The 13,555-nt window shown below is 40.2% G+C and overlaps 1 protein-coding gene across 1 annotated transcript in view; it reads left to right on the top strand.

The window, feature by feature from the left end:
- The window catches only part of PAPPA (pappalysin 1), a 492,315-nt gene extending 480,844 nt beyond the window's left edge, over positions 1-11,471 (top strand). The window contains exon 22 of the mRNA XM_053473077.1: positions 9,679-11,471. Coding sequence (XP_053329052.1) covers positions 9,679-9,786 — 108 coding nt within the window. The 3' untranslated portion in view covers positions 9,787-11,471. The remainder of the gene's footprint in view (positions 1-9,678) is intronic.
- Positions 11,472-13,555: the final 2,084 nt, after the last annotated feature.

The following is a 13,555-nucleotide window of genomic DNA, read 5'->3' as shown; positions in this document are numbered from 1 at the left end:
CGCGAGGCCTCTTTCTCCCTGCTCTGCCACTGTGCGCGCTGCTTCACTGCATGAAATGTCGGCCCTGTGACCAAAATGGTTCATATGAGGCTAAGCCAGACATACTGCTTCCATGATGCTGGCTGAGCATCATCGGAAGTGCAGTCAACAGTAAAGCTGCATATTCTAGCTGTGAACCATGATTGTCAGCCAGCCAGGTGTCCCCCATAATGCTGGCTATCATTGGAAAAGTAGTCCACAGCAGCAGAGGTGTTTTTTGTTAGCCTCCCTCCCAGGACCCTTACACACTGTCTTTACACACACCTGCCCATAAACACACATATACACATACACTGTCCTTACACAAGACTGCCTTTACACACATAAAGTTATATAGTATAGTAGGTTGAAAAAAGACTTCAGTCCATCAAGTTCAACATTTCACACATACCTAGTTATAAAGTTGATCCAAAAGAAGGCCAAAAAAAACCCTACTTGGCAAGTCTAGTCAAGTGGCCAATTGCACCACCGAATCGGCCCACCATCCATGTCCATCTTTTCCTAATCCTTTTGAATAAGATATGCAGAATGAAATAGACTAAATAACACAAAACCTTTACTTTTCCTCTCACTTATTTCTGGGCCTAGAAAGTTATGTCCTTTGAAGTCACTACAAATTCAGGAGGGCGTTTTATCTCTGTATATGTAAAAATGAAATAGTTCAATGTATTACTACAGTAAGTAAAGTGCCAGGAAACAGATGGCCAAAAACACACAAAACAGGACAGGCTCTGTCACACTGATACCCACACACACCAGGACAGGCTCTGCCACACCGACACCCAAACACACACACTAGGACAGGCTCTGTCCACACACACCAGGACAGGCTCTGCCACACTGACACAAACACACACACACAAACACACCAGGACAGGCTCTGCAACACTGACACCCAAACACACACACTAAGACAGGCTCTGTCCACACACACCAGGACAGGCTCTGCCACACCGACACAAACACACACACACCAAGACAGGCTCTGCAGCACCCACACAAACACACACACACCAGGACAGGCTCTGCAACACTGACACCCAAACACACACACCAGGACAGGCTCTGTCACACCGACACCCAAACACACACACCAGGACAGGCTCTTTCACACCGACACCCACACACACCAGGACAGGCTCTGTCCCCCACCGGACAAGCTAAATTACAACAATAAAAAAAATCATTTTCCATACAGCTTTGTCGTTGACCCCCCCTTTTGTGTTTTTGCCCCCTTGTATATCGCACCCAACCAGCACTATGTGAATTTATGCCCCCAGCCTGGCCCTCCCTTTGGCATTGATTTATGTAATGGCCCCAGCTGCCCCTTTGTGTATTGATGCCGCCAGAATATATAAAATGCTGCCCTGCAGTATGGGGGATGTATATCTGACTAGTTTGTTCCTTCCATGAGTCTATACATCCCACATACTGCAGGGCAGTATTTTATCTGGGCTGGTCAGCAGAATGTAAAAGTTATATGTGTCCTTGAAAACATGGCGGATGTGGTCACTCTAATGACTTCACACCCTTGTATATTGCCCCCAGCTAGCCCCACATTGTATATTTATCCCACCACCCAGCTCCCCTTTAGTATTGAGTTAAGTGATGCCCCCAGCCCGTACCCCCTTGTGAATTAATGCCCTCCCTTAGAACCCTTATTGCATTCACAGAATCTGCCCAACCCTCAGATTGGAGGCATAGGACTTGCCACCTGTGACTCCGCTGCTTTCTTACTTGTCTTGGGTGGAACAAGGGACGTTGCTCGCACAGTGTGTGTGTGAGCAACGCACAAGTAAGCAGCAGAGCCCCTGCAGAAATTGATTTTTTGTACGCATTAAATACGGCCACTTTAGTGCACGGCCGCATAGTCGGCCATTTTATTTATTTATTTAGGCCCCTGTCTACCTTTACACACACACACACATACACTGCCCTTACACATACCTGTCTTTACACACACATATACACATTCACTGCCTTTACACACACATATACACATACACTTCCTTTGCACACACATATACACACACACTGCCCTTACACACACCTATCTTTACACACACATATACTGCCGTTACACACCAGCTTACAATTACCTATACTGCTCTCACACACACCTGCCCATACACACACAAGCTTACACACACATATTCACATATACTGCCCTTACACCCCTTTCTCCCCATCTCTTACCTCTTTCTCCATCCTCCATCCTGTGGTGGGAGTGCGAGGTACTTCAGACCTCGCTTTACCGCTCTCTCTCAACACTACGCGCTGGCTATTGATGCAAAGGACAGCGCTACAACATCATATCCTCACGCTCGGGTAAAGCAGTAGAACATGGTCTGAAGTGACAGACCTTGCTCTCTCTAATGTTGAGCCAACTAGAGGGAGATTCCCAACTAGTCCTGCAGGCTGCAGCTGGTGATCAGGCGGCTGTGCGCCCCCTTGCAGCTGCACACAAGCAGAGTCCCAAAATCGTGACTCTCCTGCACAAATTTGGACAATTGGGGGGCATCTATATGTGTGAAAAATAGATGTATTTATGGATGTGTGTGGTATGTGTGTATATATATCCCAGCATTTATGGTGGTCAGTGTGTGTGTAAATGTATATATTTGTAAATTAATGCATAGCCTTGTGCGTCATGGTGCATGTAAATGTATATGTACAGTAAACAGCAGGCAGGCACACATAACTTATTCCTACAGTTATAAAAAAAAGCAGGTTTAAATAGGATAATAAGGTGGAGCGATAACTAAGCATATTAAGCCCTTAATGAGCAATGACGTAATAAGCAGGAAAAACATACAGTTAATCCCTTAAGGGACAAAGCTTTCATGATAATGTTTTATCATTTCTGTGGTGCTCATGTTTAACTGTATTTTTCTTCCCTCTCATTTAGTGTGCCCACACACATTATATATAGAGTTTTTTTGGACAGAAAAGATTTCTTAACCCCTTAAGGACCGGGCTCATTTTTTCTTTTTGTACCCTGTGGGACCGAAGCTGTTTTAATACTTTTGTGGTGCTTGTGTTCAGCTGTAATTTTCTCCTCACCCATTTAGTGTACCCACATAAGTTATATATTGTTTTTTTCAGGACAAGATGGACTTTCTTCAGATACCATTATTTTGATCATATCATCTTATTTACTATAAAAAAAAAACGGTGAAAAATTGAAAAAAACACATTTTATGACTTTTATTTGAAAAATCTTTTACTCACCTAAAAAGCAAGTAAAAAAACTAGCTAAATAGATTCTACTACTTGTCCTGAGTTTAGAAATACCCAATGTTTTTATGTTTTTTTTGCTGTTTTTTGTAAGTTATAGGGCAATAAGTACAAGCAGCGTTTTATGATTTCCAAACCTTTTTTAACAAATCTGGTCAGTCTGCCTTCATCTCCTCTTTGGAACATCTTTGAAGCCGGTTAACTCAATTTAACCCCGTCAAACCATATATTTTTGAAAACTAGACACCCCAGGGTATTTCAAATATTTTAACCCTTTCCATGCACCAATTATACAACCACACTTTGTCAAACTTTGTAATAGTAATTCTTTTTATTTTTATTTTCACACAAATTGTAATTTAGTTATAAATATACAGGTTCTGGTATATGTCACTGTCAAACAACACCCCAATGTGTGTTCAGGAACATCTCCTGAGTACAGAGATACCCCACATGCATGGGTTTGTCAGATTGTTTGGCTAGTAGAGGGCTACTTTTGGGGCATGCGTAATTCAGGTGGTCATTTGGTCATTCTGCCTCCATCTCCTCTTTGGAATATCTTTGAAGCCGGTTAACTCAATTTAACCCATTTAAACCATATATTTTTGAAAACTAGACACCCCAGGGTATTCCAAATGCTGTTAATTTAACCCTTTCCATGCACCAATTATACAACTACACTTTGTCAAACTTTGTAATAGTAATTTTTTTATTTTTTTTCACACAAATTGTACTTTAGTTATAGATATACAGGTGCTGGTATATGTCACTTTCAAACAACACCCCAATGTGTGTTCAGGAACATCTCCTGAGTGCAGTGATACCCCACATGCATGGGTTTGTCATGTTGTTTGAGATTTAAAATGCCACATTTGGGACGTGCGCTTTTTTTCTCCATTTTGGTCAGTCTGTACCTATGCCCTATCTTTGAGCTCGGCCACTCCAATTTACCCCATCAGCCATTTTTTTTTTATATTAGACACCCCTTGGGTATTTGAAGTGCTTTTATTTTAACTCTTTGTTTAGATTTTTGAGAAATTTTAGCACTTGCTCAAAATAATAAACTTTATTTTTTATTTTATTTCATTTTTTTTAATACTTTTTTTTTATATTTTTTTTACACATTTTGCTGGTACTGGATGGTTCCTCTAGTGACATTTTTTTTATTATTATTATTATTTGAATATTTTACTAATCACATTGTGATTAGAAAGCTGGGCTCCTTTGACTTGCATGGTTGAATGCAGTACCTGTATTCAACCTGCAAGTGGAGCCAGAGTTCTCTAGAGGGTCTGGAGACCATCTAGCGAACTTTTAAAACTTGATTTTTTTTTACAGGGCGGCCGCCATCTTGCTGATGGTGAAGATCACCGGCAGTGATGGCTGTGACCGCTCTCCGGAGCGGTCACAGCCGTCTCGAGGTAAGTGTTTGGTGTCGCTGGATGCCTCCTGATCGAGGCATTCCAGCGACACCATTTAAGTTTAGGAGGTGATCGTTGATTGCCTCCTAAACACTTTTAAAACGGGCGTCCGCCGCCATACGGTATATGGCGGCTGTTGACGCCCCGGGGAGGGGCCAGGCATGGCCCCCGATGCCGATCTCGGCGTTACTGAATGCTCGACAGCATTACAGTAACGCCGTTTAAGCGAAGAAAGTGATCGTTGATCACTTTCTAAGCTTATTTAATTTTTTGACGGTTCAGGACCGTCAAAGGTCGTTAAGTGACTGTTTTTCCGTGACGGTCCTGAACCGGCAAAGGTCGTTAAGGGGTTAAGCTACTGTTTTTTGATCATATCATCTAATTTACTTTATATGATACTATATATATAAAATATGGTAAAAATCAACAAAAAGCTAATGAAAAAAACCTGTGTGACGGCAATGACCTGTACCCCGACTGGCAGGACTAGCGTCGAAGACAGCAGGAAACACAGCTCTTTGGGAACCTCGGCGGCACTGTAGTATATGGAAGCATAGCAATACAGTGATTTACCGCCCTGACAAGGGCAGCAATGAGGCTTTCCCCCCCATAAGGCAGGACTCGTTTTGAGGTACAAGAACTAACTTTATTGAGGAAACATTCACCACCAGCCTCCAAGAGCCTTTTAATAGGCTGGCTGTGAGTTATGACCAGCATGCATCACACCATATGTAAAATGCAATATGTATGCAGATCATATGCAAATTAGCTATAACAGAAAACCACACCAACTTACACAATTCTGCATCAGTAGCATATTGCTATTTGAAAACCTTTTTTTTTTAAAACTGGGTGATACTATCCATGCATAGGTGTGTTGGGTTGTTTAGGGTAAAAGGCAACATTTGGGACAGTTTCTCAAATTGGAATTTTGACATCTTTGAACTCGGCCAGTTCAATTTACCCCATCAAACCATATATTTTTGAAACTTAAACACCCCAGAGTATTTCGGATGCTGGTATTTTAACCCTTTCAAGGCACTAATTTTACCACCAAATTTTTTGGCAGTATTTTTTGTTTTTCTTTTCAAGTAGATTGCAATTCAGGTATGGATTTGGTATATGCCACTGCCAAAATGCCAGTATTTTAACTGTTTCCGTGACGGGAACGACCTGTACCCAGCTTGAGTACTCCTGCCAAACGTTGCTTCCTCCTGCCGGGACACCAACAATTAACCCCTTCAGCGCCAGACAGAACCAGCATTGTAGATAGAAGGGGGGACGTCGCTGCACCGGAGCTGCGTTGGCACTGTGGCTAGCCGAAGCTTAGCTACACAGTGTGGCTATTGTCCTCAAAAGTACAATAAAAGATCATAGCATCAGACAACATAGTTCCAGGATTATGGCCAGGACCCTGTCAGACAAAAGGGCATGTGATACACTGGGAATACAACAGGGAAAACAAGAACCACACATAAACCCCCTCCCAAAATGCAGGAACCCCAAATCTGACCGAGCTCCACAGTCTTTAGAGTCTCTGGTACTTTGGGAAATGTGGCACTCCATACCAGGGCCCATAGGAAGGAGGCTGGCACTCAGTCCCCTCCAGGAGCCCATGGCACGGAGGCTTCCGTGACATATATATATATATATATTTACCTTTTATTGGAACTGGATGATTCCTCTGATGGTGATATTACTGGATAATTATTTTTACATGTCACTACATTTTTATTTACTTTGACTATTTTTATTTTTTATTTTTTTATATTGACTTGCATGGTTGAATACATTTCAACCTGCAGGGGGAGTTTAGAGTACTGTACCGACCCTCTTGGAAACATGTTTTTTTTTAAGTTGGTATCGCCGTCTTGTAAGAGGAAAAATCTCCGGCTGTGGCTGCTTAACAGAGAGGTCACAGTGTGTCCTGGTGTGGGTTTTTTGATACTGAGACATTTCAGCAACAACATTTGAGCATAGGAGGCATTCGTTGATTGCCCTCTTACATCTTTTAAAGCAGTCTGCGCCATATTTAATATATGCATGTTGTCCAATGATGTGGCTGATCAACGATTGCTTTCTTCTCTCAAACGGTGTTGTTACAATGCCTCGATATTGAGACATACAACAAAACGAAAAAATGCAGGGGTCTGTTTTTTTCATCATATTTTTTATTTTATAGTGAAAAAATAGTGAATTATATGATATTTTCTAAATAATGGTATCTAAAGAAAGCCCTTCTAAAATATATAGTTTGTATGGGTACACTAAATGAGAACATTGCAGCTAAACACACAAAAAACAACAGTCTGGTCTTTAAGGGGTTAATGAGTAAGTATTGGTGAAACTATCCCAGCTAGTGGAAGAACCTACAAGTGCATCTTTCAAGAGACATGGCCGTCCAGTTTACTGGATATGAGAAGGCCAGAAAAACAAAAGAATACATTAAGAAATGTTATTCAGAGATAAAAAGAACCACATGCAGTCATCTATGATGTTTCATCAGGTGAATAACTATTACTATTACTATTATTTGAAGTTATTGTCAAATAGAGATTTTAAAGGTTTTCCTGTATCCAGTCCACTTGATTTGCATCTGCATTAAAACCAAAATTCAACAGCAATAAACTTTCTGTAATGCCAAACTTAACTTCCTGCATACATGAAAAAAACAGGAAATGCAAGATACAGTCCTTTGAAATTACATTCTCTCCCCACAGTTTTTGCTAATGACATCAGTCAGGGCATCCCAAATGGCATCATCAGTGACATAGTGATTACAACACCCAATGGTACTAAAACATTAATGGTACATTAATATTAATATGTTTATTGGTGCATTGTTACTATTAGAAGAATACCTATTAAGGCTGTTGCGCTACTAGTGTCTCTGGTGTTGTGGAGTACAACTTTATATAGTATTTTATAAAATGAGTGTTAATATTGGATGATGAGTCGCATTGCCAGAAGACAAGTACATGGGTTGGCATCTGACAAGGATGTCCATTTACAACCTTTGCACACTGTCAGTGTTTTAGATTCAACTGAAGTGCTACTAGAGCTTAAAATAACTGTACTTAGTGTTGCCAGATGATGTGCATCTCAAGAAACAACTGTCTAGACCCTGCTGTGATATCTGATCGCTCCGATGAGGCACTGATCACAGACGCTGTGATCTCTGTGCAAGGAATCGAATGCAAAATATCTCTAAAGACCTCCAGAATGTCATCAAATGCACTTATAAAATGCTGCATGGTAAAAGTGCTGCATGACTATGCTAATGTTAGGCAAAAGTGCTGGATCTTTGATGTTTACTAGTGATGCCCCACATAAGACTGCACAGTTACCACTTAAAAGGGTGATGAGACGCATTAGACCCAGACCCATGCCCCTCAACTGTCCAGATTTGTGCAGAACAGTCCCGATTTTGGGACTCTGTCCCGCCTATCCCTACCTCTGTCCCCCTTTGCAGGGGCGGAGGAAGGGTGAGGTGAGAGCAGTACTCGCCTCAAGCGCAGCTGTGAGGGGGCGCACAGCTGCCGGATCAGCAGCTGCATCCTGCAGGACTAGTTGGGAGATCACAATCTCCCTCTAGTAGGCTCAACATCAGGGAGCGCAAGGTCTGTCACTTCAGACCTTGCTTTACTGCTCCCTAATCACTATGCGCTAGCAAATTATACTGAGTGCTGGGATGACGTTGTACCCCCACGCTCTGCATCAATATCCGGCGTTGTTTCTCTAACAATTGGACCATTTTGCTGAATTGATCCCTCAGAGTAAGGAAGGTGATAAGACAGCAGCAGTAGCAGTAGAGCACTGGGTGAACGCTGGTAGATACACATATCAAGCAGGTACAGACCTGTCCTTCCACCACACGATAGAGGATGAAGGATAGACAAAGAGGTAAGAACTAAGAGATTGGGAGAAAGGCGTGTAAGTGCAGTATATGTGTATATGTGTGTAAGGGCAGTGTACGTGTATATGTGTGTGTGGGCAGGTGTGTGTAAAGGCAGTGTGTATGGGCAGTCGTGTAGGGACAGTGCATGTGTACATGTGTGTATGTGTAAGGACAGTGTGTGTGTATATGTGTGTGTTAGGGCAGTGTACGTGTATATGTGTGTGGGCAGGTGTGTGTAAAGGCAGTGTGTATGGGCAGTCGTGTAGGGGCAGTGCATGTGTACATGTGTGTATGTGTAAGGACAGTGTGTGTGTATATGTGTGTGTAAGGGCAGTGTACGTGTATGTGTGTGTGTGGGCAGGTGTGTGTAAAGGCAGTGTGTATGGGCAGACGTGTAAAGGCAGTGTATGTGTATATGTGTGTATGTGTAAGAACAGTGTGTGTGTCTATGTGTGTGTAAAGGCAGTGTATGTGTGTGTAAAGACAGACAGGGGCCTAAATAAATAAATAAAACTGTATTGTACCACGGTGGTTTCCTTTTTATTTTATTCTTACTAACAAAGTGTTCCGCTACCTTAGTAGAACTCTTTCAATATGTCCAAGCCATCACTGACTTCCTTATATGAAAAATAATCTGTCCCTAAATGCACTGTTACATCCAATTCTCCATCTTGTCTTGGTTCTTTAACCCCTTCAGTACTATAGATGTACTGGTACGTCCATAAAATGCATCTCAAGAAACAACTGTCTAGACCCTGCTGTGATATCTGATCGCTCCGATGAGACACTGATCACAGACGCTGTGATCTCTGTGCAAGCAATTGAATGCAAAATATCTCTAAAGACCTCCAGAATGTCATCAAATGCACTTAGAAAATGCTGCACTTGAACAAATGCTGCCCAGCTAATAATGAATTTATTATATTTGACATTGAATGTTCTTAAGTTTCATAGCTTTCCTTTTTTGCATAGTTAGTTTAAAATGGTAATATCGGGAGACAAGATTGCTATGCATCACCTCTGATGTTATATTGTTAGAATTCACATTATTATTTATTTCTCTCTCATTCTCTCTCTCTTTAGGTAACTCCTTTCCCAGCAAATTGTGACCTGCAAGGGGAGTGTGCATGTCTGGACCCTAGTGCCAAAGAGAATATTCAAAAAAGCACACACCCACTCACCCTTATATAAAAAAAACATGCAAACTTTGACACAACTATTAACCAAAGGCAAACTGGAATAGACATATTCCTTCAGGGTGTTTTTTTTATACATATGCTGCTGAACTGGATAACACTTCTGCACCACTGATTCTAGGCATGATATGGTCTGCCACTTTGTCAGTCAAGGATCAACTTAAGAATAATCTATACTGAATAAATTGATGGAAAAAGTTGATAGTGGCTGCTTAGTTTGACCAGATGAAAGCAAAAGAACAAGCCATAGACCCATATAAAGTATACATATACAACTAGGCTGGATACTTCAGTCCCTTTCTTCCGTCATGGATGCTCACAACTTATTCCAGAAAGAACCAAGAGTGATGCCTACTTCAAAAGTTGGACATAACACCAGACCTAATGAAACCACCTGGAAGCATGTTTTTCATTGCAGTGATGCTGTAACAATGAAATTACAACAACCTTGAGTGTTGATATGTCCATTGTGTAGTCCCTATTTCAGCTGAAAAAAGTTTTCTGTGACAATAACATATGTGTATTCCAGTTTAAATATGTCAAAATATTTAATCAAAACCTAAACAAAGTTGTTTGAGCATAGTTGTTGCTGCTATTCCTGCTGCTATGCTCCACACAGGCATCTTCCTAACTGTCAGGGTAGGGTGAAATCAACCCAAACAGCCAGTTTGCCTTAATGCCAGTCTTTAGCTTACCATTACCACCTTGGACATAGCTATATATCATGCAGTTTTCCTGTCTGGCATATAGTGTGGAGAGAATTTCTTTTAACGTGTGTGTTCACAGACCAAAATGGCCAATATTATAAAGAGCCCCTTTCATGTAGCAAGTTGCATAATATATATTGTAAGCAGGGTCGATAATATTTATTTTATCAGTATTGTATTCAGGGTTTGGAACACTCTCAAGTCATCAAGGTTTGAGGGATTCATCATGCTCCCATAAAAGCACTGACATTTTCTTTATTCTTTCATCATTATGTGAGGTCACTGTTATTTTATTTTTTAACCAAGGAAACTGTTATGCAGGCTTTTTCTTTGGTGTTATTACTTCCACTTGTGTGGTCACAGCCTGCTAGTTACTTTTGTGTTATTTGGACCATTTCAATGTTAGCGAAACAAAATAATTTTAAATCTAAATAAAAGTGAATATTAAATCTCAAGTGGGCCTATGTAATGGGTAAAGCTATGATGTATTTACAGAACCGGTGAGTAGTTTTACTTTAGCTTTATACTCTACATTTTAACTATCCAAAAAACAGTTCAGATATAAAGCATGAGATCTGCAAGTGAGAGAGTGTAAAGGCAGCTCCTTTACTCCAGGAGCTTTGTTAGAGTGTTTTCAGGGCAGGTATTTTTTAGGAGCGTGAATGCTGTTCAAACATAGTTGGAGTTAGAACAGAACATTTTCGTTACTCATTTTAGCACTAGAACTTTTTTACATCACACTATATCATTGTGTTACTGCAATATCTTTAATTTGTGTTTTGTACGTAATCAAAACATTATAATTTCAACCAGTATTCTACTAAGCTCCAGTTACTGCACTCATAATATCAGTACAGCTGTGTACAATGAACCTCAAAAAAGCTGCTAATTGCTTATCTGGGTGTAGTCAATACCTGACTCGAACAATGACATATTTACAAAAAGTTTATTAATTTTCAGGTTTTTTTAAGTAGACTCTTACAGTATGTTAGATTAAAAAAATATATTTTAATTAATACAAAGAAATACAAACCCATTACTGAGCAATAAAGTGTGTGAGCTCAAACACCATTTAAATCTTGAAAATAATGTATCTTGTGTTTCAATTCTTATCTGTAAAGCAGGGCATTTAAATTGAAATGAGGACTTACATGAAGGAGAACAATTTATTTTAACTACTATACTGTATTAATCATTCTAGTAAGTATGCTAACCTGTAAATTGCATGTGAAGTATTAAACAAAATTGTTATGCTAAAATTAGTTTGAAATGCTTAACACCAGCAATTAATGAGAATTATAAATCCTAACTACCCACCTGTAACAAAATACAATCAATTATGTGTGCATTTGTTCAAGACACACTATGCAATGCTTCTCTGTATTTACATGCAGTCTCCATATAAGAACTGTGATTGTATCAAAAGAAATGTATTCATACTATAGAAAATGATCTCTTATTTATGTATTGTTTTACATATTTTTTATTAATGATGTTGTTTTTCCATACCAAATGGAAAAGTCATCTTGTTTTAATATACCTACTGTAAACTTAATGAAAGTCATATCCTCCTCCTCTTCTCTCATACCCCCAACTCATGAATATGCATTGTATGACCAAAAGTATGTGGACATCCATCCGAATTATTGAGTCTAGGTGTTTCATCCACACCCATTGCTAACAGGTCTAAAAAGTCAAGCACATAAACATGCCATCTCCATAGACAAACATTCACTGTAAAATCGGTTGTACTTAAGAGATCAGCTAATTTAAATGTGGCACTGTCATAGAATGCCACCTTCGCCACAAGTCATTTCATGACATGTCTGCACCAGTGCACCTAGTGAATGCTACATGCTGACATGTGTAGCATGTAAAAATCCTCTGTCCTGTGTAACCTCACCCGCTGTAGTGTTCCAAACTGCCTCTGGAAGCAACATCATCACAACCACTGTGCGTTAGGAGCTTCATGAAATGGGTTTCCATAGGCGAGCAGCTGCATGCAAGGTGAAGATCACTAAGTGTCGACAGGAGTGAAGCACCACCACAGGACTCTGAAGCAGTAGAAATATGTTCTTTGGATTGATAAATAGTACTTCACTTTCTAGAAGTCTGATGGACTGTTTTCGGTGGATGCTAGCAGAACTCTACCTACTGGAATGCATAGTGTCTACTGAAAGTTTCGTGGAGGAGAAATAATGGTCTGTGGCTGTTTTGGGGGATTTGGGCTAGACCCCTTAGTTCCAGTGAAGGGTAATGGTTATCCTACAGCATACAAAGACATTTTGACAATTGTATGCTTCCAACTTTCTGGCAGCAGTTTGGAGAAGGCCCTTTCCTGTTCCAGCATGGCTATGCCCCTGTGCACAAAGCAAAGTCCAGAAAGACATGGTTTGACGAGTTTGGTGTGGAGAAGCTCAAGCGGCCTGCACAGAGCCCTGGCCTTAACCCAAATGAACACCTTTGGGATGAATTGGAATGTCGATAGTAAACCAGACCTTCTCGTCTGATCTCAGTGCCTGACCTCACAAATGCTGAATGGGCACAAATTCCCACAGACACACTCCAAAATCTTGTGGAAAGCCTTCCCAGAAGAGAGGAGTTTGTTATAGCTGCAAAGGGAGGAGCAATTCCATATTAATGCCTATAGTTTTGAATGGGATGTGCAACAAGCTCATAAAGGTATGATGCTCAGATGTTCATATACTTTTGGTCATATAGTGTATCTGTGCTGCTCCTTTACTGAGGATTCTTCTGGCTTCAGAAAAGTATAATTTAAAGTGAACAAGCAATATATAAAGATGTAAATAGTAGGACTTATTTATAAAGAATTTCATGTTAATTTATATATACACAATGTTCATTTAATTTATTTTATTTTTCTCAATACAGTTTTTATCTATTATTCTGTTCTGGGTTTGTGAGATTTTTGTACTACTAATGAACACAAATATATATCAATGAAAATGTTTACAAGATGGTGAAATACTCAAAGTATCTCTGCGTTTTGAAATTTTTACACTGTTCCATGCTTAGCCTTTCTATTCCTTAAGCCAC

This window comes from Spea bombifrons, chromosome 8 (assembly GCF_027358695.1).
Source record: "Spea bombifrons isolate aSpeBom1 chromosome 8, aSpeBom1.2.pri, whole genome shotgun sequence".
In the NCBI taxonomy this organism is placed as follows: domain Eukaryota; kingdom Metazoa; phylum Chordata; class Amphibia; order Anura; family Pelobatidae; genus Spea; species Spea bombifrons.
Note: the sequence above shows the minus strand (reverse complement) of the source record. Positions and strands in the feature narration are given on the sequence as shown.